General features: G+C 41.7%; 1 protein-coding gene across 1 annotated transcript in view; it reads left to right on the plus strand.

Moving 5' to 3' along the window:
- The first annotated feature begins 66 nt into the window (after positions 1-66).
- LOC108667195 (neuralized-like protein 4) overlaps positions 67-26,294 on the plus strand; it is a 27,989-nt gene continuing 1,761 nt past the window's right edge. The window contains 25 exon segments of the mRNA XM_047884788.1: positions 67-379; positions 2,473-2,574; positions 2,874-2,987; positions 3,790-3,931; positions 4,400-6,026; positions 6,495-7,182; positions 7,481-7,681; positions 8,306-8,446; positions 10,850-10,964; positions 11,642-11,747; positions 12,764-12,940; positions 13,404-13,494; positions 14,259-14,460; positions 15,003-15,138; positions 15,566-15,710; positions 16,191-16,655; positions 17,087-17,248; positions 17,445-18,398; positions 19,129-19,440; positions 19,733-19,912; positions 20,586-21,062; positions 21,444-21,531; positions 22,338-22,418; positions 22,706-22,864; positions 24,738-24,861. Coding sequence (XP_047740744.1) covers positions 224-379; positions 2,473-2,574; positions 2,874-2,987; positions 3,790-3,931; positions 4,400-6,026; positions 6,495-7,182; positions 7,481-7,681; positions 8,306-8,446; positions 10,850-10,964; positions 11,642-11,747; positions 12,764-12,940; positions 13,404-13,494; positions 14,259-14,460; positions 15,003-15,138; positions 15,566-15,710; positions 16,191-16,655; positions 17,087-17,248; positions 17,445-18,398; positions 19,129-19,440; positions 19,733-19,912; positions 20,586-21,062; positions 21,444-21,531; positions 22,338-22,418; positions 22,706-22,864; positions 24,738-24,861 — 7,145 coding nt within the window. The 5' untranslated portion in view covers positions 67-223.

The following is a 26,294-nucleotide window of genomic DNA, read 5'->3' on the forward strand; positions in this document are numbered from 1 at the left end:
CTGTGGATGTATCATTTTCTTGCTGTATAGCTATAGTCATCTGTTTATGTACAGTTCTAGCAAAAATAGGAAAGCGTAAGTCGCGTAACTAGCGCTTGAAACAATGTTGCACTAGGTTTTCATTTGTATCTATTTAAACATTATAAAATATTCTCATAAGTTAGATTTATTGCAAAGTCATGGAATTTAATCTCCGTTGTATTGCTCAAATGTGAAGGAGAGCATGTTTCATCCCCGTTGTGGACACTGTGTGCTCTTGTCCAATGGCAACAAAACAGCTTGCAGGACAAACCCTCATCACGAGTTTGACAGGGGTCTTGTCTTTAGTTTAGAGCCTATCAAGGACAATGAAGTTTTTGAAATTCAAATTGATAGGAAGGTAAGAACTGAGGATTGTTTGGTAAACATTTTATTACTTCTGACTTTAAGGTTACACAAATTTTTCCTTTCAGACCAGTTTACACTTTACATTTAAGTTTTTAATGAATGATTTCAGTTTAGGCCCTGAAACCAAACCAAAAAATAGTTCAAAAGCATAAAGCTAACCATGAACTAGATACAAATTTTTACAATAGTGAACTATTTCACCCATTTCTATGACCCTTGCCCTCTTTCTTGAGTGAAAATTGAGAAAAAGGGCAACATTTTTTAAAATTTCCTGTGAATCGGTAATTTTTATTAACACTTTGAAAATTATACCTGATATTCCAGTTTTGCAACTGTGCAAACTGCAACTTATGGTAGCCTACTTGGCTAACAAAAAATTGACTTGAGATGAGAATAGTTTTTGGTGCATGCTTTCCACCACTGCCACTGTGCAGAGAGTGGATGAATATTGCAAGATCTTTGGCGACGCTTCAGTAGCCAAATTTTCACCTTCAGAAGATCTTGCCGACACATTTAGATTGAAATTCTTACATTTAATATATTTCTCAGTCTTCGGCCAACTATTTAGAAAAAAAGTAAGGTTTCTGGTGCGTTGGATGGAATACGATGCAGCAAAGCTTGTCCGGAAATCAGTTGCGATGAGTTCCCGCAAAAAATGTAAACAACGTTTTTTCGATTGCGTAGTTTTGGTCACATTAGAGCCTGTCTCTTATACACATCTAGATGTGTATAAGAGACAGGTCTAAGGGTTTTAATGTTTTGTAGGTGCTTCTGGGCCATGGTGTGCTCAGAGATGGTAAATCAGTCATGGAGGCATATGGCTGTGATTTGGATCAGCTGGTGGAGGGAGATCGCATTGGAGTCATGAGGAGTGGACATGTGAGTCTATTGATTATTACCTAAGTAATTTTGGTTGCAAATTTGCAAACTTCCTTATGGAGTGTTTCACTGTATTTTTTATCTTTTTCTGCTTTTTTTACCTTTTACTGTCTATCTCTTGGAAGCATCTCCTAAAAAACCTCTTCAGCTGCATTTCCTAATTTTTTTCAAATGTTTATATTTAATATCAAATTTCTGAGACAGAAGTTTCTATGTGAGAGAGATGGTATCTATAAGATAGAGTACTGAATTGGAATTAACTGGTCAAGCCATTAGACTTATTTGACTTGCAATTTTCTAGTGAATGCCTGTACATGATCTGTCTCAAGATACATTTCCTGCAGTAGGTATTATCTAGATAGGTATCTAGATTGTCTTTTGACAATCTTGAAGCAGTTAGCTTTGTGATTACAAGGGCAAGGTAACATCAATGTTATCATTTGTATATAATTGCTGTACAATAAAGATGGATTTACCTTAAGCAGGATAATAACTGAACTTTGAGGAAAATTTGAAAGATATTCTTTTTTTTTTTGGCCTATGTTGAAGAAAGTCATTTATATATTTATATGTTTTCTAGTGACATTTTGAAATTAGTACAAAAATTTGTATCAGAACGACATTTTGCTTTAAGTGTTCACCCTTAATTACTTGCTTGGACCTATCCCCTGTAGAAAGGTCTGATGCAACGTAAAGAAGGGTTTATGCATGCCAAACCCTAACTCTAAACTCTAATGCTTACCTTACAAGGTTGGCATCTTTTTGATGTCCGGTAGTGTAGTTCATTCACTTTTGCATCAGGTTTTTAGGTACAAACTAGTTACAGAGTATATAACCGGACCAATTTTGTCCAGGTTTCTAACCCGTCAGTAATATTACCAATCCTGTCTGGCTATTGACTGACTTCCATAAACATATACAGTGGGGGGAAATAAATATTCGTACACTTGAAAAATCGTATTTTAATGTATGTAAGTACACAAACTTAACAGGAAAAGTGATTTACCAGTGGCATGGTCCTTCAGACTGATCCTGCTATTAATAAGTATAGATCAAAGAAAAATTTTAGCAAAGATCACGTCACACAAGGTTTGCTCATCTAACCCTACCAAAGTATTCCAAATTTAAATATTAATATAGATACTTTTTCATCATGTATCTGGATCAACATTTGCTTGAATATATTTATCCCTATGCAATTTACAGTTGAACACATGGAGTGGCAGTGTGGAGATTGGTGTGACTGTCTGCAACCCAGACGTCATTGACATTCCGCTCACAGCTACTGACCTTCGTGGAGGAACCTGGGTATGGATATGTATATGTATGTTATTAACTTGTTATGTTACTTTGATCATCATCTTGTTATGTAATAACTGTAATTGCCTTGTAATGTAACTTCATCAATAGTTGTGTTCAATCAATAAATCTATTTTTGAACCAAATATTCTTTGCATCAATAGTTGAATCTTGAAGTAGAATAACCTGATTTATGAATTTTTTTCAGTTTGAGAGCTAATTTGTGAATGAAAGTCTTATTATGCAAGAGCCTTTTATGTTGTATTTTTTTACTGTCTATGGTGTCTAAGGGTTTTAATGTTTTGTAGGTGCTTCTGGGCCATGGTGTGCTCAGAGATGGTAAATCAGTCATGGAGGCATATGGCTGTGATTTGGATCAGCTGGTGGAGGGAGATCGCATTGGAGTCATGAGGAGTGGACATGTGAGTTTATTGATTATTACCTAAGTAATTTTGGTTGTAAATTTGTAAACTCCTTTTTTTTTGGTGTAATACGTACCATATTTTTTATCCTTTTCTGTAATCTGTATTTTTACCTTTTACTGTCTATCTCATGGAAGCATCTCCAAAAAACCTCTTCAGCTGCATTTCCTCATTTTTTTAAATGTTTGTGTTCAATATCAATTTCTCAGACAGAAATTTCAATGTGAGTGAGATGGTATCTATAAGATACCTAGAGCTCTGAATTGAAATTAATGTGTCAAGCTATGAAACTTAATTGATTTAAAATTTTATATTAAATACCTGTACATGATTTGTCTCAAATATGTGTGTACATGATTTGTCTCAAAATACTCTAGAAATATGTATGAATTTTTAAATTTTGCCTGAAACTATATAGGTAGGTACTTATTTCTTGGTTAGGTGATGGTGAGAGGAACCAAGTTGTGTCAAATGCTCCTCCTTATTCATTTAAGTAAACATTGCAAGCCAATAACTCTCTAGATCGCATTCTGCTCAACTGAATTCTGGTCTTCAAACGTCCTCGTGCAAATGATTAATTTTTAAATTAATTAACTATACACATACAAATTATTTCGTTAGGTGGCTATTTTCTTTCCATGTGATCCTAGTTTTAATGTATTTATTAAAAATATATTATTTATTCGTAATTGTTTTTGTTAACTTATCTTTAAATGTTGTAATACCAAAATATTTTTTGTTTCTTCAAGGGATAATGGTGTATGTATTTATGTAATGTTTTAATGTTTTATTTATTTTACAGGGTGAATTAGAATTTTATGTTAATGGTGAGAGCCAAGGCATAGCAGCCATGAACCTCCCACCACTCCTGTACGCCGTTGTGGACATGTACGGCAAGTGTGCCCAGGTTACACTTACGTCGCCTCTACGCTCCCCTGACTCGAGTGAGTAGTACCAACCTTATGTTAATTAGAACATGCTAAGTTGTAAATGCTTTTCTAGTGCTAGAAAACCATTTTTTGCCAACCTGCCCGAGCCAACATTGCAATTAAGAATCAAAATTTGTTAGTAAAAGAATATGACTCAATTTCAGGTTATTTTTACATTTTTCTAAACATGCTTGTAACCTCAATGTATACATAAATAGTGTGTATACATAATTACAAAATTTACCGCCATATGAATGACAATGGGCCAATTCTGTTTGTAAAAAAATTTAGTACATGGCAGAAGTAATTTCAAATCATTAAGGTATCATATAGGTGCCAATATAACAAAGCCACTACTGTTATAGTTTAGAAGCTTGAAACAGTTGCTAACGTATTCATATATGGATCACATTGCATATTCATAAATAATTTATTATTAAAGGAAATATAGGGCAACTGTAACAAGTTCCTGCATTATTGCAGATACCCTTGAAGTGGATTCACCAAGTGCCATATCTGGTTCGTGCTCTGGCTCTGAGAGTCACATCGCGCCTTGTGTTGCAACAGCTAATCAAAATCCTCCATGTGATCCCATTGATCTTCCATCCAGCCTTAATGAAGATGCTCAAGACCTTCTTCCGCCTCTGGAATTGGATCCTGATCCATTGCCAATATTGCCCAATTCATCCTACTTGCCAGTTGAAATAGGATCGGAAAACAACATCCGTAACACAATTGAGCGCCGAAATCAGCTTTTGCAGTTGCAAGGGAGTGAGTCAGACAACCGAAACTTTATGGCTGAGCCTGTTGAACCCTATTTTGATATCGGGTACGAGGTGGAGGAAGCAGATGTTTGTGTAGATTCTGGCTCTCCCATGACTGAAGAAAGAGACCATTTGATGCCATTGGCTGCTTGTGTTGCATCTAATGATGAAGATTCCACTGATAGTGCAGAAGATGAAGAAACTGATGCGGGCGATAAGGGAAACGAGAAGAATCAAAGCAGTCTCAGTGCCGGTGCTGCAAGGACCACACCAATCAGAGATAGCAACATAATCCTGTCCAACACTGAACAGCTCTGCCGCCTGCTAAATGTTCCTATTGCAAGCATCATGGGCAGTGCAAGCTGTTCGAGCCTACAACACGTGGCTACTGCTTGTGGATCATCGAGTAACAGAGATGCATCATGTCTCCCTGATATTTCTGGTAACCCTGATGCGTTATCAAACGGAAATGTATCTCATAATCAGGATACTCAGGGTGCCTGCAACACTTCAACTATCCAGAATACATTGGTTTACCAGGATACATCAAGTAACCGGCATAGGCCGAGTAACCAGGATACGTCAATTGACCAGGATATATCAGGAAACCAGGACACTTATGTTAACTGTGAACTCGATTCTCTTTGGAGCCCTTCAATTATGCGTGATGTGTCGGCCACACGAGGCGCAAGTCTTGGCAACGATTCTGACCGTCTGGCAGCTGTTGAACTTGAGGCTAGTGTTCATCAGACATCAAATGCAAGTGCAGGTTCATCCTCACCTCGTACCAACGTAGCAACTTTTATACAACCTGCCACTGCTACTCAGGGTGATGAGGGCATTTGTCCTTACTCGGATGATCACAACGCTACTCAAGAGATAAGAAGGTTCAACAGCAACTACAGTTTCAACAGTGCATTTGTTAATAACACCATCAACACCATTCGACAATCAGAAGACACTACTCACCGCCTCACAAATGATACTTCCACTACCATTCGTCGCTTTGATAATGCTCAAAATTCAGATTCCCGGAGTGATAACTCACAAGCTACGTTACAGAACGGGTATCACGAGAATCGTTGCTGTGAAGACACGAATGTGAGCGGAGATTTTGCGGCGCGAATGAGCGCTCGTCAACACAACGTCCCCGAAACGAACGCCTCATTGAGCGTCACGTGTCCAATTCAAGGAGCGATAGATGCAGGAGACAGAGGTCGGTCCCAGGATGCGGGACGACGAGCTCAGAGTCCCAGGACTGGACGAAGTGGATGCTTGGGAGCCTCACGCCGGAGCGCCAGTGGAGGCCGGCGGGCTTCTGCTTCAAATAACTCCAGTCCTTATCGGTGGGTTAGGGTTGATACTCCTACCTTGCGGTTATGGGGGGAGTGGGGGACGTGACTTTTTATTGAGAATATTGCACATGATAAAACTAATTGATAGTGTTTTTGGTTGGGCGCTATTCTAGTCAAGCTGCGATAGTTTCTCGGAAATCACGTCATTTCATTGTCTTACAAGTTGAAGCAAATTATTTCATGTAAAAGTTAAACGTGAAAAGTGCAATAAACGTTAAAAAGTTTCACATGTTAGACAAAGCAGCATTTTTTGGTACACTAATTATAATCAGCAGCAAACGCATGTTCCCTCGATGTTGAACACCTCATTAATTGAGTACATTCAGCACCATCCGCAGAGTGATCCTGATAAGAACTTCCAATGTTAATCAATGTTAATAATTTACTGTATTTACGTTACTGGTAATGACCCAATTTGTCTAAGAAGCTTCTTTTACAATTATTTAATTTTAAATTCAGATACGGACGGAGGCCTCGACTGTCACCCACGGCTGGAGATGGCAGCGCTGCCTCAAACAGATCTTGTTCTATGAACTGCCAAAGAAATGAAAACCACGCGGAGCTAAACACCGACTTTTCATCGCCAAATGCCTGCAATAACCAAAGCTTCGACGCCAGCAGCACTCCTGTCCTGCTCAGTGCTAGAGTCAGGGATTCTTCCCCGTCTTCTCCGACTCGGCCTTGCTCGAGCATTGAGTCTCAGAGCCAACGTCCCTTGTTCTCTGCTGGCAGAAATGTGGCGGTCTTAATGAACAGCATGGAACATTCAACAGAGAGACGTGATGAGGCTGTCACAAACGCTGCTAAACAACCCGTGGGTGGGGGTGATAAACCACAAACACAGGGTGCTGGATGTGGAGGCGGGTGTGGTAACGGAGCTCTACCTGCTGAATCCGAGTCAAACCTTGGTGATGCAAGTGGTGGATCGCAGCGAGGAGGTGATAATTCAGATTCCCCGTCCTCAACATTTCCTCTTGCTGCTAATCGCATGGGTGCGACTGATCGGCTTCGCTTCCATGAGAAATGCGGCATGCTCGTGATGTTGTCTAACAACGGACGCACTGCCGAGCGTGTCCATCCTCTCGACGAGTTCAACAACGGCGTCGTCATGAGCAACCGTGCGCTGCGAGAGAACGAATTATTCGAGGTGAGTTATCAGCCTTCGACTAACCGGGCCCAAACTTAACACATTGATGTTGTTGGCAAAAATATTAATTGCACTCGATAATTTAAAATGAAAATATTCTTTAATGCGTAGATAAAGGTACGTACGATACGATAGAAACTGGATCATTCAGCAGAAATTTATAATATTTTATTGATCTACGGAGTGAAAACTCATTGTAGTTGTTGGCATCTTGACTGTTGATGGTACTCAGAAACTGATAACGGTATTCAGTAACTGATAACGGTATTTAGTAACTGCAAACTGCAATGGTACGCAGATACGCATTGACCGGCTGGTGGACAAGTGGTCGGGCAGCATCGAGGTTGGCATCACGACCCACAACCCCGCAACTTTGGAGTTTCCCGCAACCATGACCAACCTACGATCAGGCACCACCATGATGAGTGGTACCGGTATACTCAAGAACGGCAAGGGCATGTTGCGCCAGTATGGTGACTTCAACCTCGATGAACTGCAGGTGAGCATAAACATTTATGAGGTACCATATAAGTGAGCATCATTCTTTAGCCCTTTAACCTTTAGAGTGGAAGACCTCTTGTTAACTAGTGTCTATGTGACTGTGATTTATACTTAACCTTTTACGTGGAGAATACCTTAATTATGGAACACCACCTATTAACAAGTGTCGATGTAACTGTGATTTATGCCTAATATTTTACGTGAACAGACCTTAATTATGGAACACCGCCTGTTAGCAAGTATCTATGTGACCGTAGTTTATGCTTACCATTTTACGTGAAGGAAACCTTTATTATTGAACGCCTCCTGTTCAAAAGAGCGCGTGTAACATTAAATCGCACGGGAATAAAACATTAATTATGGAACACCACCAGTTTAAGATACCGAGTGTATGTGTCCATAGGTACATCTCACGGGAATAATACATTTGATTTACAATGCCGCCATCTGTTCAAACAAAAATATAATCAGTACTCACTGCAGTGAGTGACAGAGAGCGCATTATCTCGTCGACAAAAACGTGAAGTCACGGATGGACAGACATGACGAGCACAACAGCGCATTTTTTACCATAAATGAGAAAATGCGCTAAAAAGCGTGTGTAACTCGTGTTCCGCTGCAGGAAGGTGACAGGATCGGCATGATGATCAGAAGTGGACGGACGCTGCACTACTTCATCAACGGGCTGGAGCAAGGCGTCGCGTCCACCCAGGTGCCCTCACCCGTCTGGTGCGTCGTCGACCTCTACGGCATGACAGTCAAGGTGATCATTAATTGTGTTCTAAATTTTGACAGAAAAATTTAATCTATAAGGACTTTACGGCCTAAGGTGATCATTAATTGTGTTCTGCATTTTTGACAGAAAAATTTAATCTTTAAGGACTTTACGGCCTAAGGTGATCATTAATTGTGTTTTAAATTTTGCCAGAAAAATTTAATCTTTAAGGACTTTACGGCTTGACCATCAAGGTGATCATTAATTGCGTTTTGTATTTTTGACAGAAGAATTTAATCTTTAAGGACTTTAGCGCATGACCATCAAGGTGATCATTAATTGTGTTTTGCATTTATGGCAGAAAATTTTAAGCTTTAAGGACTTTAACCGCATGACCGTTAAGGGGATCATAAATTGCGTTTTTTAACAGAAAATTAGTAACTTTGGGGCCTTTTTAATTTATGATTTGCATTATTTTTTGGAAATAAGCGTAGGTACATTGACTTGTACATCTGTGCAAACGAATAGCCAACATCTTTGGGAGGTTGGCTGCAGGTTTCTAGGTGCACTACGTCATAGTTAGCCGGTGTGTGTGTTGTACCTATTGCTTCATTGCTTTATTCTAACTTCCTTTCACAATTCATTTAATTAAAGAAACTATTTCGTTAGGGTATTATTTCGAAATGAAAATCTGGTGAACATCTTATATTGATTAGTCTCATATAACCGAAATTTACTTTCCTAAATACCGAGTGTAAATTCATATTCTTGAATTTTAATGTAGTCTCATGAAATTTCGAACGCATTTTATTCAAAGATTCTGTACCAAATTTTCTTTGCTTTCTTCTGATCTGCTTTCATAAAAATTTCTTTCCTTCCTGATTTCCACGTTTGCAATTTTCCTTTTTTCCTTGTTTGCTATAAACTTTCCTGTAAAAATATCCCATCTGAGATATTTAAACATATTATTTTGACAGAAAAATTTAATCTCCAAGGACTTTACGGCCTGACCGTCAAAGTGATCATTGTGTTTTGTATTTTTGACAGAAAAGCGCAATCTTTAAGGACTTTACCGCATGACAGTCAAGGTGATCATTAAGTGTGTCTTGCACTTGTTAACAGAAAATTATCCTTCTTTTTTATTTATGATTTGCCTTATTTCTTGGCAATACCGTAGGTACATTGACTTATACATCTGTGCAAACAAATAAATAGCCATCATCTTTTGGAGCTTGGCTACAGGTTTCCAGGTGCACTACACCATAGTTAGTCGGTGTGTGTGTAGTGTTGTACCTATTGCATCATTGCTTTATTCTAACTTCCTGACACAATTCATTTAAAGTCATTTAAAGAAACTATTTCGTTAGGGTATTATTTCGAAATCATGAAAATCTGGTGAACATCTTATTTTGATTAACCCATGGTTCGTACCGTCATGGAAAACCTAGAAAGAAAGTCATGAAATTTGATTTTTCATTTTCCAGGCCTGGAAAGTCATTGGATTTCATTTCAGGTTATAGAAAGTCACGAAATTTGCAAATAAAAGAAAAAAATGAAGTTTTTTTTTCTGTGATGCGTGTGTTAAACTGTTTGTGCAGTCTCTTGTTTCATGCGTTCTGATTGGAGAACCAATCACGTGAGTTCGGTCACCGAGCTCAGTTGCATTGGACAACTTTTTGATCTGCAGTGGCAGCGTTCCATCTTCAGCGTGCAATTTCTACATAACCATGTCTGGAAAGTGTAAATCGCATGACTTGTGGTTAAGAATTGAAGCTTATCGTGACTGGCTTGCTCGCTTTCCAAAGCATCAAGGTATGGCAATATGTACATTGTGCTCGAAAGACTTCAATGTGTCAAATATGGGGGAAGCAGCTTTGAAGAGCCATGCCACCTTTGAAGAGCCATGAAAAGCTATGCTTATACACGTTTGCTTTTTATCACCTGTAGCAGATGGTAGAATATGCACGGGTAGACTTTCAGTCATGCTAAACCTGTCGTATACTAAGTCTTGGAAAATGATATTGATGGTCTGGAGAGTCATGGAAAAGTCCTGGATTTTTTTTTCTTCTAAATGCCGGTACGAACCCTGTTAGTCTTATATAACCGAAATTTACTTTCACAAATAAATTTTCTTGATATTTATATTAAATTCATATTCTTTAATTTTATTGTAGGTAGTCTCATGAAATCCCGAACGTATTTTCTTCATAGATACTGTACTAAATTTTCTCTTTTCTGATCTGCTTTCATAAAAATTTCTTCCCTGCCTAATTTCCCTGTTTGGAAATATCCTTCCCATAAAACTTCCTATTTTCCAATGTCCTTTCTTAACATTGCCTTCGCTGCCAACTTTCCTGTTAAAATATCCCCTCTGAGATATTTAAACATATTATATAATATGTTAATATTATGTTAGAAATATGTTTTAAATATGATATATTACCGTGGCAGGTGACGCTGGTAGACCGTGACCCCCGCGAGGCACAGAACCTCCTGACGCGGCAGACCGCCCTGCCGCCCGAACTCCGGACCCTTCCTGCCGACTGTCCCGCGCACCCTCACGCAGGTCAGGAGATTATTTGTGGACTTTGTCTAGGACTTACATGTGGACTTGGTCCGCCTTAACTATGTCACACACTTGGTTACATGTGTGTAGTTAAGGACTTACTCATGGACTTGGTCTAAGGCTTACCGTACTTGTGGACATAGTCATGGACTTACTTGTGGACATAGTCAAGGACTTACTTGTGAACTAAGTCAAGGACTTATTTGTGGACTAAGTCGTGGATTTACTTGTGGACTTGGTCAAGGACTTACTTGTGGACTTTGTCCAGGATGTACTTGTGGTCCTTTTTAAGGACTCCTATACTTGCGGCCATGTCCAATGCTTTTTTTTTGGACTTGGTCAATGGGTTAGGCCATTGGACAACTGCGCGGTCTTAAATATTGAATAGCTGCGCAGCCTTGGCCATGACATTACTGTACTGCCTTGGTTAGTGACTTACCTGTCCTTGGTCAGCGACGTATCTGTCCTTGGTCAGTGACTTATCTGTCCTTGGTCAGTGACTTATCTGTCCATGGTCAGCGACTTATCTCTCCTTGGTCAGTGACTTATCTGTCCTTGGCCATTGACTTATCTGTCCTTGGTCAGCGACTTATCTGCCCTTGGTCAGTGACTTATCTGCCCTTGGTGAGGGCTCACTCGCCTCAAAGTTGTATGCTTGACCAGAGTTTGGCGTTCAGGTGACGGCGAGCAGCGGCCCGGCAGCCCCGACGCGCTGCACTTCAACGCTCAATGCGGATCCTCTGCGCAGGTCATCAATGGCGGCATCACTGCGCTCAGACCAAAGTGAGATACTTAGCTTCCTAATATTTTATCATAAATATCTTGCTTACGTACGGACGGATACCATGAATCAAAAGGTAGCTTTTCCGTTGACGTGTAATCTTTAGTAACCTTGGTGTGCGCTTCGTACTTAACAGTCCCAGGGCATGCTGGAGCGCTGCCTCAGTGGCATGGCCTACGTAAAAAACTTTTCTTTATTCACGTCGACATCGACACAACAGCGTTATTACGACTACTGAGTCTCAACTAATAAATCTACACCGTAGAACTATTTGGGTCCTCCGCGTTCTGACCTTTACTGACGACCTCGTCGGCGACGAGTTTACCATAGTAATTAACTCCGAAAGTGTACTGCATTTTCTGATAATTCTTAATATCATTCGCCATTAATGGAATCGTTAGAGAAAGAACAGCCTAATCAAGCTTATCCTGGTCGGACTGGGGTGCATGCCAGAGGTGACCTGGGTGCTCAGACAAGCAGGAGTGCGAGGAAACGACAGGGCGGACGAGGTGACGGTGGGTGCTACGTTTTGGGCAATCCACAGCGAAGAGGTGCCATGCTACGACCACTACTCTTTCATCAAGACTAGCGTCCATCATGTATGAGGAAAGCTGTGGCTCAACGTGAGGACAATTAAGAGGCGCACACCAATGACTGTACGCCATGGCGGAGTGTCCTAGCTACAGTGACGTCCAACAAAACAGCTGCTATCCTAACAAATCTGCCCTGAAGCTACCAGCAAAATTCTGACGTGGATGAAGAAGGCCTCAAGAAGAAAATTAAAAACAAAGAAAATTAGGCAATACTTGACTGAATGCAACCTACTCCTGGTTATCTCGCTCGCACGAAACCGTTACTTTATATGAGAGAAAATTCTACGTGCCTAACTCATGACCCAGTAATGATATTGATATAATCATTAAATACAGACTTCTCTTTAGAATGATTCCATTGACTTCATCTGTTTTAAGAAACTCTGATGTACTAATTTGAATGTGGAAACGTTGCTCTCGTTCAGTGCCCACGAGGACTTCAACCACGGCGTGGTACTTTCGTCGCGCCCTTTGAGACCGGGCGAAATTTTAGAGGTTCGTTTGGACCAGTGCGTTGATAAGTGGGCAGGATCGCTTGAGATCGGCGTCACCACCCACTCGCCCCACTCCCTCGATTACCCGTCTACCATGACCAACGTCAGGTGAGTTGCATTTACTTCTCCACAATGAACAATTTCTGGCGAATGTCGTGATAGTGACCACTTCTCCACCATAACAAACGCCTTCGTTCCACTTCTTTACCAAACCAACCTCAGGTGTTTATATATTATCAAGTGCCAGGGAAATTTCTATTACTGTTAAAGCTGAAATCAAGTCCACAATGTGTGAGTTTAGTTATGATCTCCGTTTGATCGTCGTGTAACTGGTTGTTATGATTGACGTTTGGCTGTAACCTGGCGATACGAACCGTAATAAAAATAAATGAAGTAAAATGCCTTGTTAGGTTAATAGCTTCTCGTCCTCAGAGTCCCCAATTGTCATCGGTTCTCCGATTATATCAAGTATTTAAAATAATACAAATTTTGGTCTTTTTATCTTTCTAGCATTATACAGTTATTTATTAATTGATCTTTGTAGCATTTTACAGTAAACTCTCACCCCCAGAACGGGCACGTGGATGATGACGGGCAACGGCGTGATGCACAACGGCACGACCGTCATCGACGAGTACGGCCTCAACCTGGACCGCCTCAGGGTGAGCCTTTCCAGCTGAGAGGTCCCTGGGACCTGTCTCTGGGTCCTGGCTCTGGGTCCTGGCTCTGCAGGCTTGTTTGCAACCTCTTGTGCTGCAAATTTCAGCCTGCAGATAATAGGCAAATTATTGATTTGATTATGAAGCTAATTAATTCCTTTATTTCATTTGAATTTTCAAGCTTTCCAAAAGTTGACCATCAAATTTATTACTGTCGTTTGCAACGTTAAAATTTTGCCATCTTGATTTTGTGCTGCAGCCTGCAATTTCAGCCTGCAGATAATAGGCAAATTATTGATCAGATTAGGAAGCGAATTAATTTCTTTATTTCATTTAAATTTTTAAGCTTTCCAAAAGTTGACCATCGAATTTATTATTGTCGTTTGCAACGTTGAAATTTAGCCATCTTGATTTTATGCTGCAAAAATAATGGGCAAATTTCTGTATGCGTTGACTGCTATTGCTGACATTCGGAGGTTCTGTCTGGGTACCTGATGTTTAGAGGGAACTTTTGCTTGCATTCTCAACAAAATTCTATCATGTAAATCAAGAACCTGTTTAGATTGTGCAGCTAATTATTTTGCTCATAAATATTATTTAATACCGCATACCTACATTGTGTGGCGAATTATTTAATTATTAATGGAAGCTTATGCCGTGAACTATGTACTGTGCTCAACACTGAATATTTGTGGCAGGCTGTTGAATTAATTAAGCATCAAGTCACGGTTGCATTTTTATGAGAATACATTACCCCGACGTGGCAGGTGGGTGACCGCGTGGGTGTGGTGCGCCACGCTAACGGCGCCGTGCACTTCTTCGTCAACGGCGTGGACCAGGGCGTGGCGGCAACGGGCGTACCGGAGACCGTGTACGGCGTGGTCGACCTGTACGGTCAGGCGGCGCAGGCGACCATCGTGCAGCAGGGGACCGTTGCGCCCTGTCCGTCCAACGTCACCGCCGCTCAAGGTGTGCGCTTTTCGTGCACAATGATCTTGGGTTGGCCTTAACTCCCCTTGTTTCTACTGACGGTAAACTTATTGATAAGGCCTTTAGATGCGTGTAGCATTGACGATAGTTGAATGTATCCGCAGACAGGTGCCCAATGACCAACCCATTTTCTTTTGACTGTAACTTTAGCTGCGAGGCCTTTGGATGCTAATAACATTGACGACAGTAAAGCACTCACGGATATATGGTGACGAGGCGTCTGTCGCTGTCTATGTTGCACACTTGAATCCATCCTCGACACCTGCAAAAAATGATGGCTAACAATGCGGTCGACCAGGTGTTTTCGTTATTTCATAAGATAATTGCGCTTTCGGGCAGTTAATGTGGCTGCTGATGACGAAAATAACTTCCCCATGAAATGAATTAATTTCGCCCCTGGCGACAGTTTCCTTGAACTTACGGTGCTAATCACTTACGGGATCCTCGCTCAACTTTATCTTCCTGTGTATTTATTTTCCCGCTCTCTGAGCAGTTAGTATGAGCCTTATTTTTGCCCGCAGGTGCAATACATGCCGATTCTGCGACGCCACAGGCGTCTGCCGCAGACTGTGCCTCAACGACGCCTGCAGTAGAGACGCAGTCCACCCTACCGGCACCGCATCTGCAGCAGCAACCCGCCTCTGCCACCATCTACAGGTGTGTGCCACCACTGGTACTTTGCTTATCACGAATACTGGAAGCAAATTCTAATCCTGACATTTCCATACACTCTGAATTTAAACCTGTAGTGATTTTTTTAGGTTACAAGTTTTTTTGCTATTCTGCACCTGAAACTATGCATAAATTTTGCTCGTGCTATTCCCGTTATCATCAACTGAGACAAGAAACTTATACCGAATGCTCAAGCTTGTACAGATACTCGAAAAAAACTTTGTATTATCCATGGTTCATTCATTCCATGAACGAACCATGATGGTTCATTCATTCCATGAATGAACTATCACTGTATTATCCATGGTTCACATTCATTCTTGTCCATTTTTACTATTATTCACCCAAATTTCCCACTGATGCTGGCATGGTACAAGGCCTTTTAAAGTTTGACGAGGTGCTCGCTTTACAGCGACTTGCGCTTCCACGAGCTGCACGGCCGCAACGCGCGCATCATCAGGGATGGCCTGGGGGCAGAGCGCCCCCACGCGGACGCAGAGTTCAACGACGCCATCGTCATCAGCAACCGGCAGCTGCTCGAGGGCGAGATGTTCGAGGTGTCTGTTTTTTATTACACATAATCTTCAGTCAACGGATAGGAAAATGCTTCTCTAGGGGAAAATTTTAGTGGAGGTGAACTTCTCTTACTTTTTCCTCTTTAGTGGAGGTGAACTTTTCTTCATAAATCTACTCGCAGCTAAACTCATGCACGCGCAACGCTATTGCGCGAAGAAACTTGCAATTAGATTTGCGGACGCAATATATTATATAAAGGAGTTGCTCGTGAACATAAATTAATAAATATTCAGCCTTCAATAATACGATCAGACTTGGGCAATATAAATTTGCGTTACCATGGATGTATGTTAGATCTATCGGTGACCATTCTTTCGGCATAGCCATTACCCCGCACTTATGCTGTATCGTATTTTTATTTTATTAATAATTGTTTTTTTTATTGAAAAAGTGTACTCCATACAAACATAAATTTTTTCCTAATATATGACAGCAATTATTTACCTATATATTTTGGTCAGGTGATGATCGAGAAGGTAGTGGACAGATGGTCAGGGTCTCTAGAGGCCGGAGTGACCGCCATCCACCCCGAGGACATCGAGTTCCCCACCACCATGACCGACATCGACTACGATACCTGGATGCTGAGTGGCTCTTCCGTCATGATGAACGGTGCGTGCCTCTGGCACGATGTGGTGCATGCCTCTGTGGCACGATGTGGTGCGTGCCTCTGTGGCACGATGTGGTGCGTGCCTCTGTGGCACGATGTGGTGCATTAACATTTCTCACCTCGAGTTGTTTTCTCGGCAGGCGTGTGGGCGGTTGTGGACTTGTATGGACAGTGCGCTCAAGTGTCCATCGTTCACAACCCCGTCAGCTGCGAGCAACTGTCAGCTGCTGCAGCTGCTCGTCTCGCTGACACCTGCAAGCGTCAGCAACAGCAGCAACCCCCGCAACCCAAACTTGATTCTGCCTTGAAAGAGCAGGTTAGTGTTTAATGAATACCCGTATATTTTCATTGCGACAAATGAATGGTGGTGCCATTGGACCAGTAGGTGCTTTCATCATCAGTTGTTAATTTCACGAACTGATGTGTTGCTTTTTGTATTGTTTAGATCCACTTAAATGATAAATCAATTGAAAATATATCTTGTGTTAAGTGACTGGAATGAACCGAACGCCAAATTATAGTTCATTACTCCATCTTTTATGTCCGTTAATTTAGTTATTGAGAGTGAAAATAAAGGATAGACATAATGCCCTGGTTCCACCAAGTACGCTTAGCTTTATCTATTGTTTTAGATTTCAATTCTATTTGATTTCCTTGGAAGCTTCGATCATTTTTTCAAGTTTGGATGTGTTCGTTAGCTCTCGTGTTTATTGTAATAAACCTTATTTTCCTCTGGATGAACGTCAGGCGTGCCACCAGTTCAGCTATTGTCACGGCAGCGGCGTCACTGTTTCGGACAGCCGTGATTTGGTCTACCGCAACAGCCGCCAAGAAGGTTCAACTGCCATGAACCAAACTTCTTGCCTTGCTTTCTCCAGCACTGCTTTGTCGTGCGACGAACTTTTTGAGGTAAACAGCCGTATTTATTTGCGCCTATGGTCCGTTAAAGCTTATTTTAGATTGAGTCATCTCTTGGAGAAATTCAAATCCATTTTATTCACTGATTCACTCGGAATATCTAGACAATGTCTCGTTATATTCACCTCAAATTCTGAGATTGTTCTGTGTGTGATCATGACCGGTCAAATTATTGTGTCTTTTATAGGTTCGGATAGCGCGACTTGATCCAGAGCTTCGTGGAAGTGTTCGGATCGGCCTCACCACGCTCCCTATGCTACCAAATCTTTCCATCCACTCAGTGCCTCCATCTTTATCTTCAGTCCATCCAGTACCTCCGTCGGACACTTGGTGGATCGGGGGCAGTTACGCCTACCATAATTACTGCGGCTGGAAATCTTCAGCTGGCACTCAGAGTGTTAATGCTAACAACGCAAGTCCTGATGACGGAGCTTCAAATAGCGCCCAATCCTACAGGAACGCCGCCAACGAAAGTGCCAACAGAAACGTTTCGTTCGTTGACCGGTGTGGCGGCGCTCCAAGTAGAATGAACGCGGCTTGGACTGTAGCTGTTGTTAAACATGACTTTTGCCCTCATTTATCGAAGCTTCTTGTTGGCGACCGCGTAGGAGTTAAGAGAACCTCAGATGGATGCATGCAACTCTTTATCAACGGATTTGATTTTGGAGTGGCCACGACCGGTATCCTCGATACTCACGTTGTTCACGGGGTCATCGAATTACACGGTAACTGTATTGCCGTTGAGACGACCTCTTTTGTCAAAGAAGACGTGAGCAGTCACGGTAATGCTTCAGGTCCTTCAGGGGTAGCTGCAGCTGGTGGCGTGTCCCAGGACTCGTTGGAACTTTCCGCCGGTTCGCCTTCAAGAGTAGTTCAGCCAAGAGCTGCTGACGGTGGTGCGAGACCAGCTCATGACGACATAACTGCATGGGATGCAAGTGCCAGTTCAGTGGGGGCCGCCGATCTCCCTGGCGCTGCGGGCGGTGTGCGCTACAGCACCAGGACGTCTTTCACATTCGGGGAGCGTCACGGCAAAAATGTGTTGCTCTCCGCCGACCGCACGACGGCTGTCCGGCAGAGAGGATACAATCACGGCCTTACTTTCAGCGCGCGACCGCTGGCTCGCAGCACCATGTTCAAGGTGAGTTCTGCGACTAGTTATATGAGTATGCAATATTTTAATATAACAATAGTAACTAACTTCCTTTCAAGCTGAGATTCGCTTCCTATTTTCATCCTTATGCGTGAAGACCAATCATGAAGTAATTCTTCGTACCGAGTGATTCCATTCACGTTGTTCTCTCGTTGTACATGAAAATGCCCATGAAAGTCTTGCTGCCCCTTCAGTTCTTCGCGTCTAAGTTTTTGCTCATTTTTGCAACTCTATGTACATTTGTTGAGTACAAATAGTTCAAATATAAGGGACAATGTGGGTATATAAATGAAATCTTCTTTTAATACGGATAATTTTCGGAACACTCAGAGCAAGGTTAATAAAATACCTACGTACATCTTGCTCTCGTGTAAAGCTGATAAAGAGGCTGAATTTTGAAATACTTTGCTTGAGCCATCGCTGGAGGAAGATGTTTATTCTGTTCATAAATGAAACATTTTATCCTCGACAGTTAATTCTGAAACACGAAACTTCAGCTATTGATATTCCGGCAACTTATATTTAGTTTTCAACTACTTTCTTTTCTTCTTTGGTTCGGTCTGGGAACAGATTATTATTTAACTCCTGTTAAGTATATAGTACTTTTTAATCCCAAGTCTAAAGTAATTTTTGTGTACTTTTTTTGCCACCATGTTCGTACGTATGATGCTTTGTTTCACCTTAAGATATCAAATTCATTGCCACTTCTTACGTTCAGATTTTACTAAGCGGCGTGGACTCGTCTTTCTCTGGCGGGATCATGCTCGGGCTTCTTGCCCATGCGACGTCGTCAGATGACGACAGCTCCCGTGGCCACACGGTCTTTCCAGAGGACCCGTCTGTCCACGGCACGTCACTCCCGCTCCTGGCAGGGTCGCGGTCCAGCGTAATGCCGCCTGAGGACGCTGGACGGTGGGCGAGCTCGCCCCTGCTGGATGACTTGCCGTCCTCGGCCCTGGGCCTACTCGCTGCCCCTGGATACGATTGTGTGCTCATCAGCGACACCGATGTCTATCGGGGCCATTCCAAGGTAACCAGTTCTCAACGAAGGTTATTTATAGAAATTTGCTTAAGGTCTAATAGTCAGTCATATTAATCTATTGATTGTTGAAGAATCGTATATTTTATGAAAGCGAATGTTGAAAGTAATAAACTAGAAGCACTTTTTATTCGTTGTAGGCACACTCATGGTTTCAAAGCTATAATCGGAGCACATTAACTAACTGTATGTCTAATTCTACAGCTATTTGCGCTCCACCAAACATTGTTCCGAATATTTCTTTAAAAAAAACTGGCCTTTAATTAACTATTGTTTTTCCCAGCTGAGCAGCGGGTACGGTCCAGGCCTGAGCTCTGTTACATCGGGCACGCACCTCGGTCTCTGCATCGACGCACATGCACGCCTTCATCTCTTCGTTAACGGCCGGGACTGCGGCGTGGCGGCGCATAACGTCCCCCTGAACCCGCACGTTGTGATCGACCTCTATGGTGCAGCGACTGAGGTACGCTATGAGATCCATGTATGGTAACGTTAGCAACGTGTTTTTTTTTCGAAAAAATTGGCACGAATGACCCAAAGTGCCTCAGGAAAGTTATTTGAGAAGTATGAGCTCCTTCGAATTTAATAACTAAGCAACGCAATATTGTCTCAATTAGACAACATCAGGAATAATAATTCCATGAGAAAATAATATATCTTGAAATCCTGAGTTTGTATGCGTGTGCAATAACACGGGAATCTTCTGATTTGAATGGCTCATCTATAATCTATTAGTGAATGTATGTGAACACTGAATGAAGTGCTTATTAATATATTTTTCTCTTAGGAACAGAGAAGATTTTCTAATTTTCGCAGTGTTTTTTATTCTCTAAGTTGTTTAAAAAACCTAATGAACATTAAAATATATTGAATTTGTAATGGAATGCCTTTGTTGATGTTGCCCATTAGTGATCACTAACGAATTTGATATAAAGTTTTTATAATTAATTTCGGCCTTATTGGGAAGCTTGTAACGGAATTCAATACGTTATGGGCTCCCTTAGAAAGTTTGTAAAAAATACCATTGCACTTGAGTACTTATGTGGAAACTAATAAATAGCAACAATTAAATTATATTCTTGGGATCGCCGTAACTCTTGTCATAAAAGGCAATTAATGTTTGTTTGTCACTTGAGGTGCTGATCATCCATGGCGACGACGCAAGTCACTGCGGCGTCGCGGAACAGGCGCTCAAGAAGAAGACCCAACACAACAGCAACCAGCAGCAGCAACAACTCAGTAGGCGGCAGCAACAGATGAATGACACCAGCAGAGCGGAAGGAGAAATCTTCGTCGTGTCCAGTCACGACGAAATGAATCTTGCAATTTCCCGGTCTATGAACAGCAGTGCCGAACATGTACTGAATTCCGCCCCTATCTGTTCCGATAAGCCAGCAGTTACTGGTGATGCTTGCAACAAGAGTGCGAGTCTCGGCAACAGCGTCAGTAATATTAACCTTCATTCTTCAATAGCCGCTGAAGTTGACAATGGTGTTGTTGCCTCTAATGCCCCTATCAACACAAGCAACTACAGCCATTGTAGTGCACCATGTGACAATAATGAATCAGCTGCACCCACCACTTTCCGTATCGAGAATCTCAATAGACTGAAGGTTTGTATTCTCATTTGTCAGATTTATCAATTTTCTTAGAATATAATTTCTGTATTTGGTAAGTGTAGAATCGCTGATAGTCGTTCTTCTTCTAGCAGAAAAATTAATATTCCGTTTTCTAAATTCTACAAACACTTTGGGAATCTAATTTTACTCATCATTATAATGGAGTCCTAATCCTTGATCAACTTCTGTTATATTTCATGTGAATTCAAAATCTTGTTCAATCAAACTCGTTTGTTCACGTCATTTAAATATTATCCTCTGTAGAAATACCCGATCTTTCACGATTAATCTCAAAGTAGTTCATTGTTTCAACGAGGCGTCAAAGTTGGTGTGTTGAAATACTCAAGGATGTAATTCAGTTATTATTGTTTCCAGGTTGGTTGTCTAGCGCTAGAAGGGAGCGCGAAGAAATGTCCCTACCAGAGGCTGTGTTCTCGCTTCTTGGCGTCCATGTCGTTGCCTGGTGAGATACTCTTGCCTTTAATTATTGAATTAGTGACTCCTACTTTTAATTACTTAGAATTAGTGACTCCTACTTTTAATTACTTAGAATTAGTGACTCCTACTTTTAATTACTTAGAATTAGTGACTCCTGCTATTGACTTCTTCTTTTGAGACAGGCTGACTGAGCCGAGGGTCTTGGCCAGGACAATACCAGTGGTTACAAATTAATTACTTGATTTTATACGATTTATAGAGAAATAATATTTTTCTTTTCCCAACAGTGGCATGCCAGATGTTAGGCAAAACCAAATTCGTGAATCTATGTTTTGCTAATTGACATTAGAAACGTTTCATTGAACACTTCAGGTTATGCAGACTTGCTGGCTCATCTCTTCGTGTACAATCTCGCTAGCCTTATCCTATTTTCACACTACGCCTCATATGGATCATCTTGTCACACTCTCGTTCTACAATTTTTTTTTCATCGACGCGTTTATGCGCCCATCCTCAGCGATAGCTAAAGCTGATAGCCTGTCTTCTTTGTACTTATGCATGAAGTGCGTCGCTGGGGCGCTTTTTCCCATAAATTCTGCTCCCATGTAATGTCCTATCTGGGACATTAATGGCAGAACGGTTATTGGATACACAACGCTTGAACATTAAATTTGCTTATTTATAACACCGTCATGACTGAATCTGCCAAGCACGCTGTCGTTATCAATCTTGCGGCTCCCGTTCCTCCATAACAAAATAATTTTAGTGGAAATTTTTGCTTGTGTTTTCAATTAAGTGGTCCAGGCATTAATTCCGGGTGTGATTGGGCAGGAGCTTACTTCACTAGCGATGTTTTGTGCTACTGTGACGTCTGTTATCGCGCTCGAGGCGAAGAGGCCGTCTACACAAAAGGCAAGTTTCCGGTTAAATCCCTTGCAAATTCTGATAAGTTTCCTTATAACTCGCATAAATTTGATTTATTCGTCGGCTGCGCTTTATTGATATTTTTACACTGCAAAAAAAAACTTGTCTGACGTTTTACCTGTTTTTACCTTGTAGAAACTCGAACTTGGACATTTTTTTCAACTTTAGATTAAATTTTTCCTCTCCTGGCATTAGGAAAACAGACGTAACCAGGCCAAGTTGTCAGAAAACAGAGCCTTTATTTCAATTTTGGCCTGACTCCCTTCCCTGCGCAGGCAACGGTGTGGAGTATCATCGACCTCTTGGGTGGTGTCGCTACGGCCTGGCGTCGGGCAGCGGCGACGCCGTGAGCGACTCGTGGCACATGGCGTACTGTGCCACCAAACCTGGACAAGTGCGACGCATGCTCGACATAGGCGAACTCCTATTCCCTGGTGAGAAAAATTACTGGAGGATATTTTGGCTTCATTTAATATTGAACCTGGGCAGGTCAATTTTTAGAATAGAACTCCCCTCTGAATGGAATCGCAAACCCATTCTATACGGAAACATGGACCATTTTCCATGTTTATCATATTTTCTAAGGGCATGTAGTTACCGTCAGCAAACAAAGGGTGAAAAACTTTGAATGCTACGGCATCATCAGAAGAACGCCCGTATCGTGAATAATTTTTTATAAAGATCTTGCAATGCATTCGCAAGCTGTGAACGTTCAAAAATCTGAATAAAAGTTTAATTTACGAGTTGAATAAACTTTTAATGAAGTTCGAAAAGTAATGTCGAAATTAGTTTAAAAGAACTTAACAACGTTTACAGCTGGCGTATGTGTGCGTGTTGCCGAGATATTTATGCTGTTGATAAAGGAATATTTCACACAATAGCGTAGCCTACTCGTGAAGTTGTTTCGTTAACTCTTATACTGAAAAAGGATAAAGTAAGATGGATCGTTTGTCGATTGTGAGTAAGATGAATCGTTCGTCGATTGTGAGGGCAGATATCTTATGGAGAGAGTGGATCAGGGCAATTATTCGTTGATGATAGCTCGTCTCGTAGATCATTAGGATTACTCGAGATGTGTCGAAAGTTTGTCGTTATACACAATACAAATCTATGTTCGTAGCTTTGTTCTTCGCACTAAACGTTCACACAGCCCTATAACGGTTGCGCATCACAGGTCTGACTACTTGTTCCCTTTGCGAAGTAGAACTCCATCAAAGACAATGTGACATCACTTTGAGGTGCCACATTTTCATCGTTCAATTACGTCTTTGTTGTTTTCACATGGTGGTTAAAATGGACAACTGAGGTAGGAGTTCTTCACTAACGTTTTACAGGCGAGTTGGAACTAAGCTTTCCACGACGGGGAGGTCGCAGTAAAGAAGATGAAGGCGATGGTTCCATGATATGCGTGTCTCCGAGCGTCGCGGTCGCTGCTGCTGCCGCAGTGAGAAGAATTACGGACGGATATCCTGGTTTTATTTTATATTCAACCTGGGCAGGCCAATTATTAGAATACAACTCCCCTCTGAATCATAAACCCATTCTCTACGTATACAAGGACCATTTCCCATGTTGATCATATTTTCTAAGGGCATGCATATACCGTTAGCAGACAAAGGATGAAAAGCTTTGAATGCTGCGGCATCAGAAGAATGCCCGTATCGTGAATAATTTTTTTAAGATCTTGCAACGCAATCGTAAGCTGTGAAAGTTAAAAATCTGAATAAAAGTTCAATTGTTGAGTTGAATACATTTTTAAGGAAGTTCGACAAGTAATGTCGAAATATAATTGAAAGAACTTGAAAACGTTTACAGCTGTCGAATTTATTTAGGCTGTTGATAAAGGAATATTTTACACGATAGCGTAGCTTACTCGTAAAGTTATTTCAACTATTTCAACGTATTTTTTTCAACTCTTTTACTGAAAAAGGATCAAGTAATATGGATCGTTCGTCGATTGTTAGTAAGATATCTTATGGAGAGAATGGACCATGGAAATTATTCGTTGATGATAGCTTGTCTTGTAGATCATTAGGATTACTAGGTTTTTTGTGGCGAAAGTTTGAAACACAATCCAAATCTATTTTCGTGGATTTGTTCTTCGCACTTAACGATTACACAACCCTATAACGGTTACGCATCACAGGTTTGGCTACTTGTTCCCTTTGCGGAGTAAAACTCCATCAAACACAATGTGACAGCACTTTGAAATGCCATATTTTCATCGTTCAATTACGCCTTTGTTATTTTCACATGGTGGTTGAAGATGGACAAGTGAGGTAGGAGTTCTTCATTATCATTTTACAGGGGAGTTGGAACTGAGCTTTCCACGACGGGGAGGTCGCAGTAAGGAAGATGAAGGCGATGGTTCCATGATATGCGTGTCTCCGAGCGTCGCGGTCGCTGCTGCTGCCGCGCTTCCTACTGTCAGGTTCGTTTATGTATTCTTTAGTAATTGAGGCAAACGGCTGCTAAATCCTTCATCAGTTATGGGATGAATTTTGATAGCAGGCTCTCGTGGAAATCCCAGACTCAGAAAAGCAGTTTCCTAAAGAGATTGAACCTGTTGAGACACGTGGCCGGGCTGACATGGGGAGCCGACAGACTAACACTGTTGCGCCTCTACAGAGCCACAATCAGATCTAAGTTAGACTACGGCTGCATAATATACCAATACGCCAGTAAAGCAACCCTATCTGTATTGGATTCCATCCATAACGCAGCTGTATAAATATGCACCGGAGCCTTCAGAATATCCCCTGTCCTCAGCCTAAAAGCAGAGAGTTGTAAACCACCACTATACCTACACAGAGCACAACACACGCTCTTATTCAACTTATAACCCGCCTTAAACAACTACCCCAATCCCTAATGTGGCACAGCGTTATGACCGATGATCAAGCTAATCTACTCACATATAAGAAACCAAAACTCTGAAGACCACGAAGCACTACTGGAAGCAGCACATATACCGCAGATACGAGTGGTCCCTCTAAACCTCAATGGGACGCCCACGTGGCGAATCGCAATTTGTTGAACATGGCAGTGTTAAACATGGCCATCTTAAATGAAGAAGTCCCAAGCCGCGACTATTACCCCATAATCAGAGCAGGCATCCGTAGTGTGTGGCAAAATCAATGGCAGAATGTTGAGGAAAATAAGCTGCGAGCTCTGAAAGACAGCGTACGAACCTGGAACTCGTCCTATTAGCGATCGCGTCGTATGGAAGTTGCCCTGTGTAGGCTAAGGATCGGTCACACATGCCTCACCCACAGTTACCTTATAGAACAACACCCAATGCCTTACTGCAACGACTGTCTAGGCCCTCTGGCAGTGATGCGCGTGATAGCAGAGTGCCCAAACTACACCGCCGACCGAATGAACTGCTTCCCCGATACATCCCTACTGAACCCAGACGAAACCTTTGCCAGGATCCTAAGGGAGATTCCCCGAACTAATTTTAGAAGAGACAACCTCGTGTAATAACTGACAATGTAACCTGCTCCGAGAACTCTCCCTGAGTACGCCAACTTGATGCCACGCATACTAATCTCGCGACCTAGCCGTATCCTCGCGACATCGAACCTTGACCGCTCAACTGAGCGATGGGAACTTTTGAGGGGACATCCGCACTGTGAGTACAAAACTGACCACAGCCTCCATTATTGTCCGAGTGAACTAAATTACAAGCCCGAAAAACTCGGGAACGACGACGCTCTGTAAATGACAGTTTTACCTTCGCCGCGAAACAGATCAAGATTTTCTAAAGCGCTAGAAACCTACTACTACTACTACTTCTACTCATCGGTTGTGAATGCAAATTTAAAAATCTTTAATATTGCTCCTCCTTTTCTCAGGTCAGTG

This window comes from Hyalella azteca, unplaced genomic scaffold (assembly GCF_000764305.2).
Source record: "Hyalella azteca isolate HAZT.00-mixed unplaced genomic scaffold, Hazt_2.0.2 contig16205, whole genome shotgun sequence".
NCBI lineage: Eukaryota > Metazoa > Arthropoda > Malacostraca > Amphipoda > Hyalellidae > Hyalella > Hyalella azteca.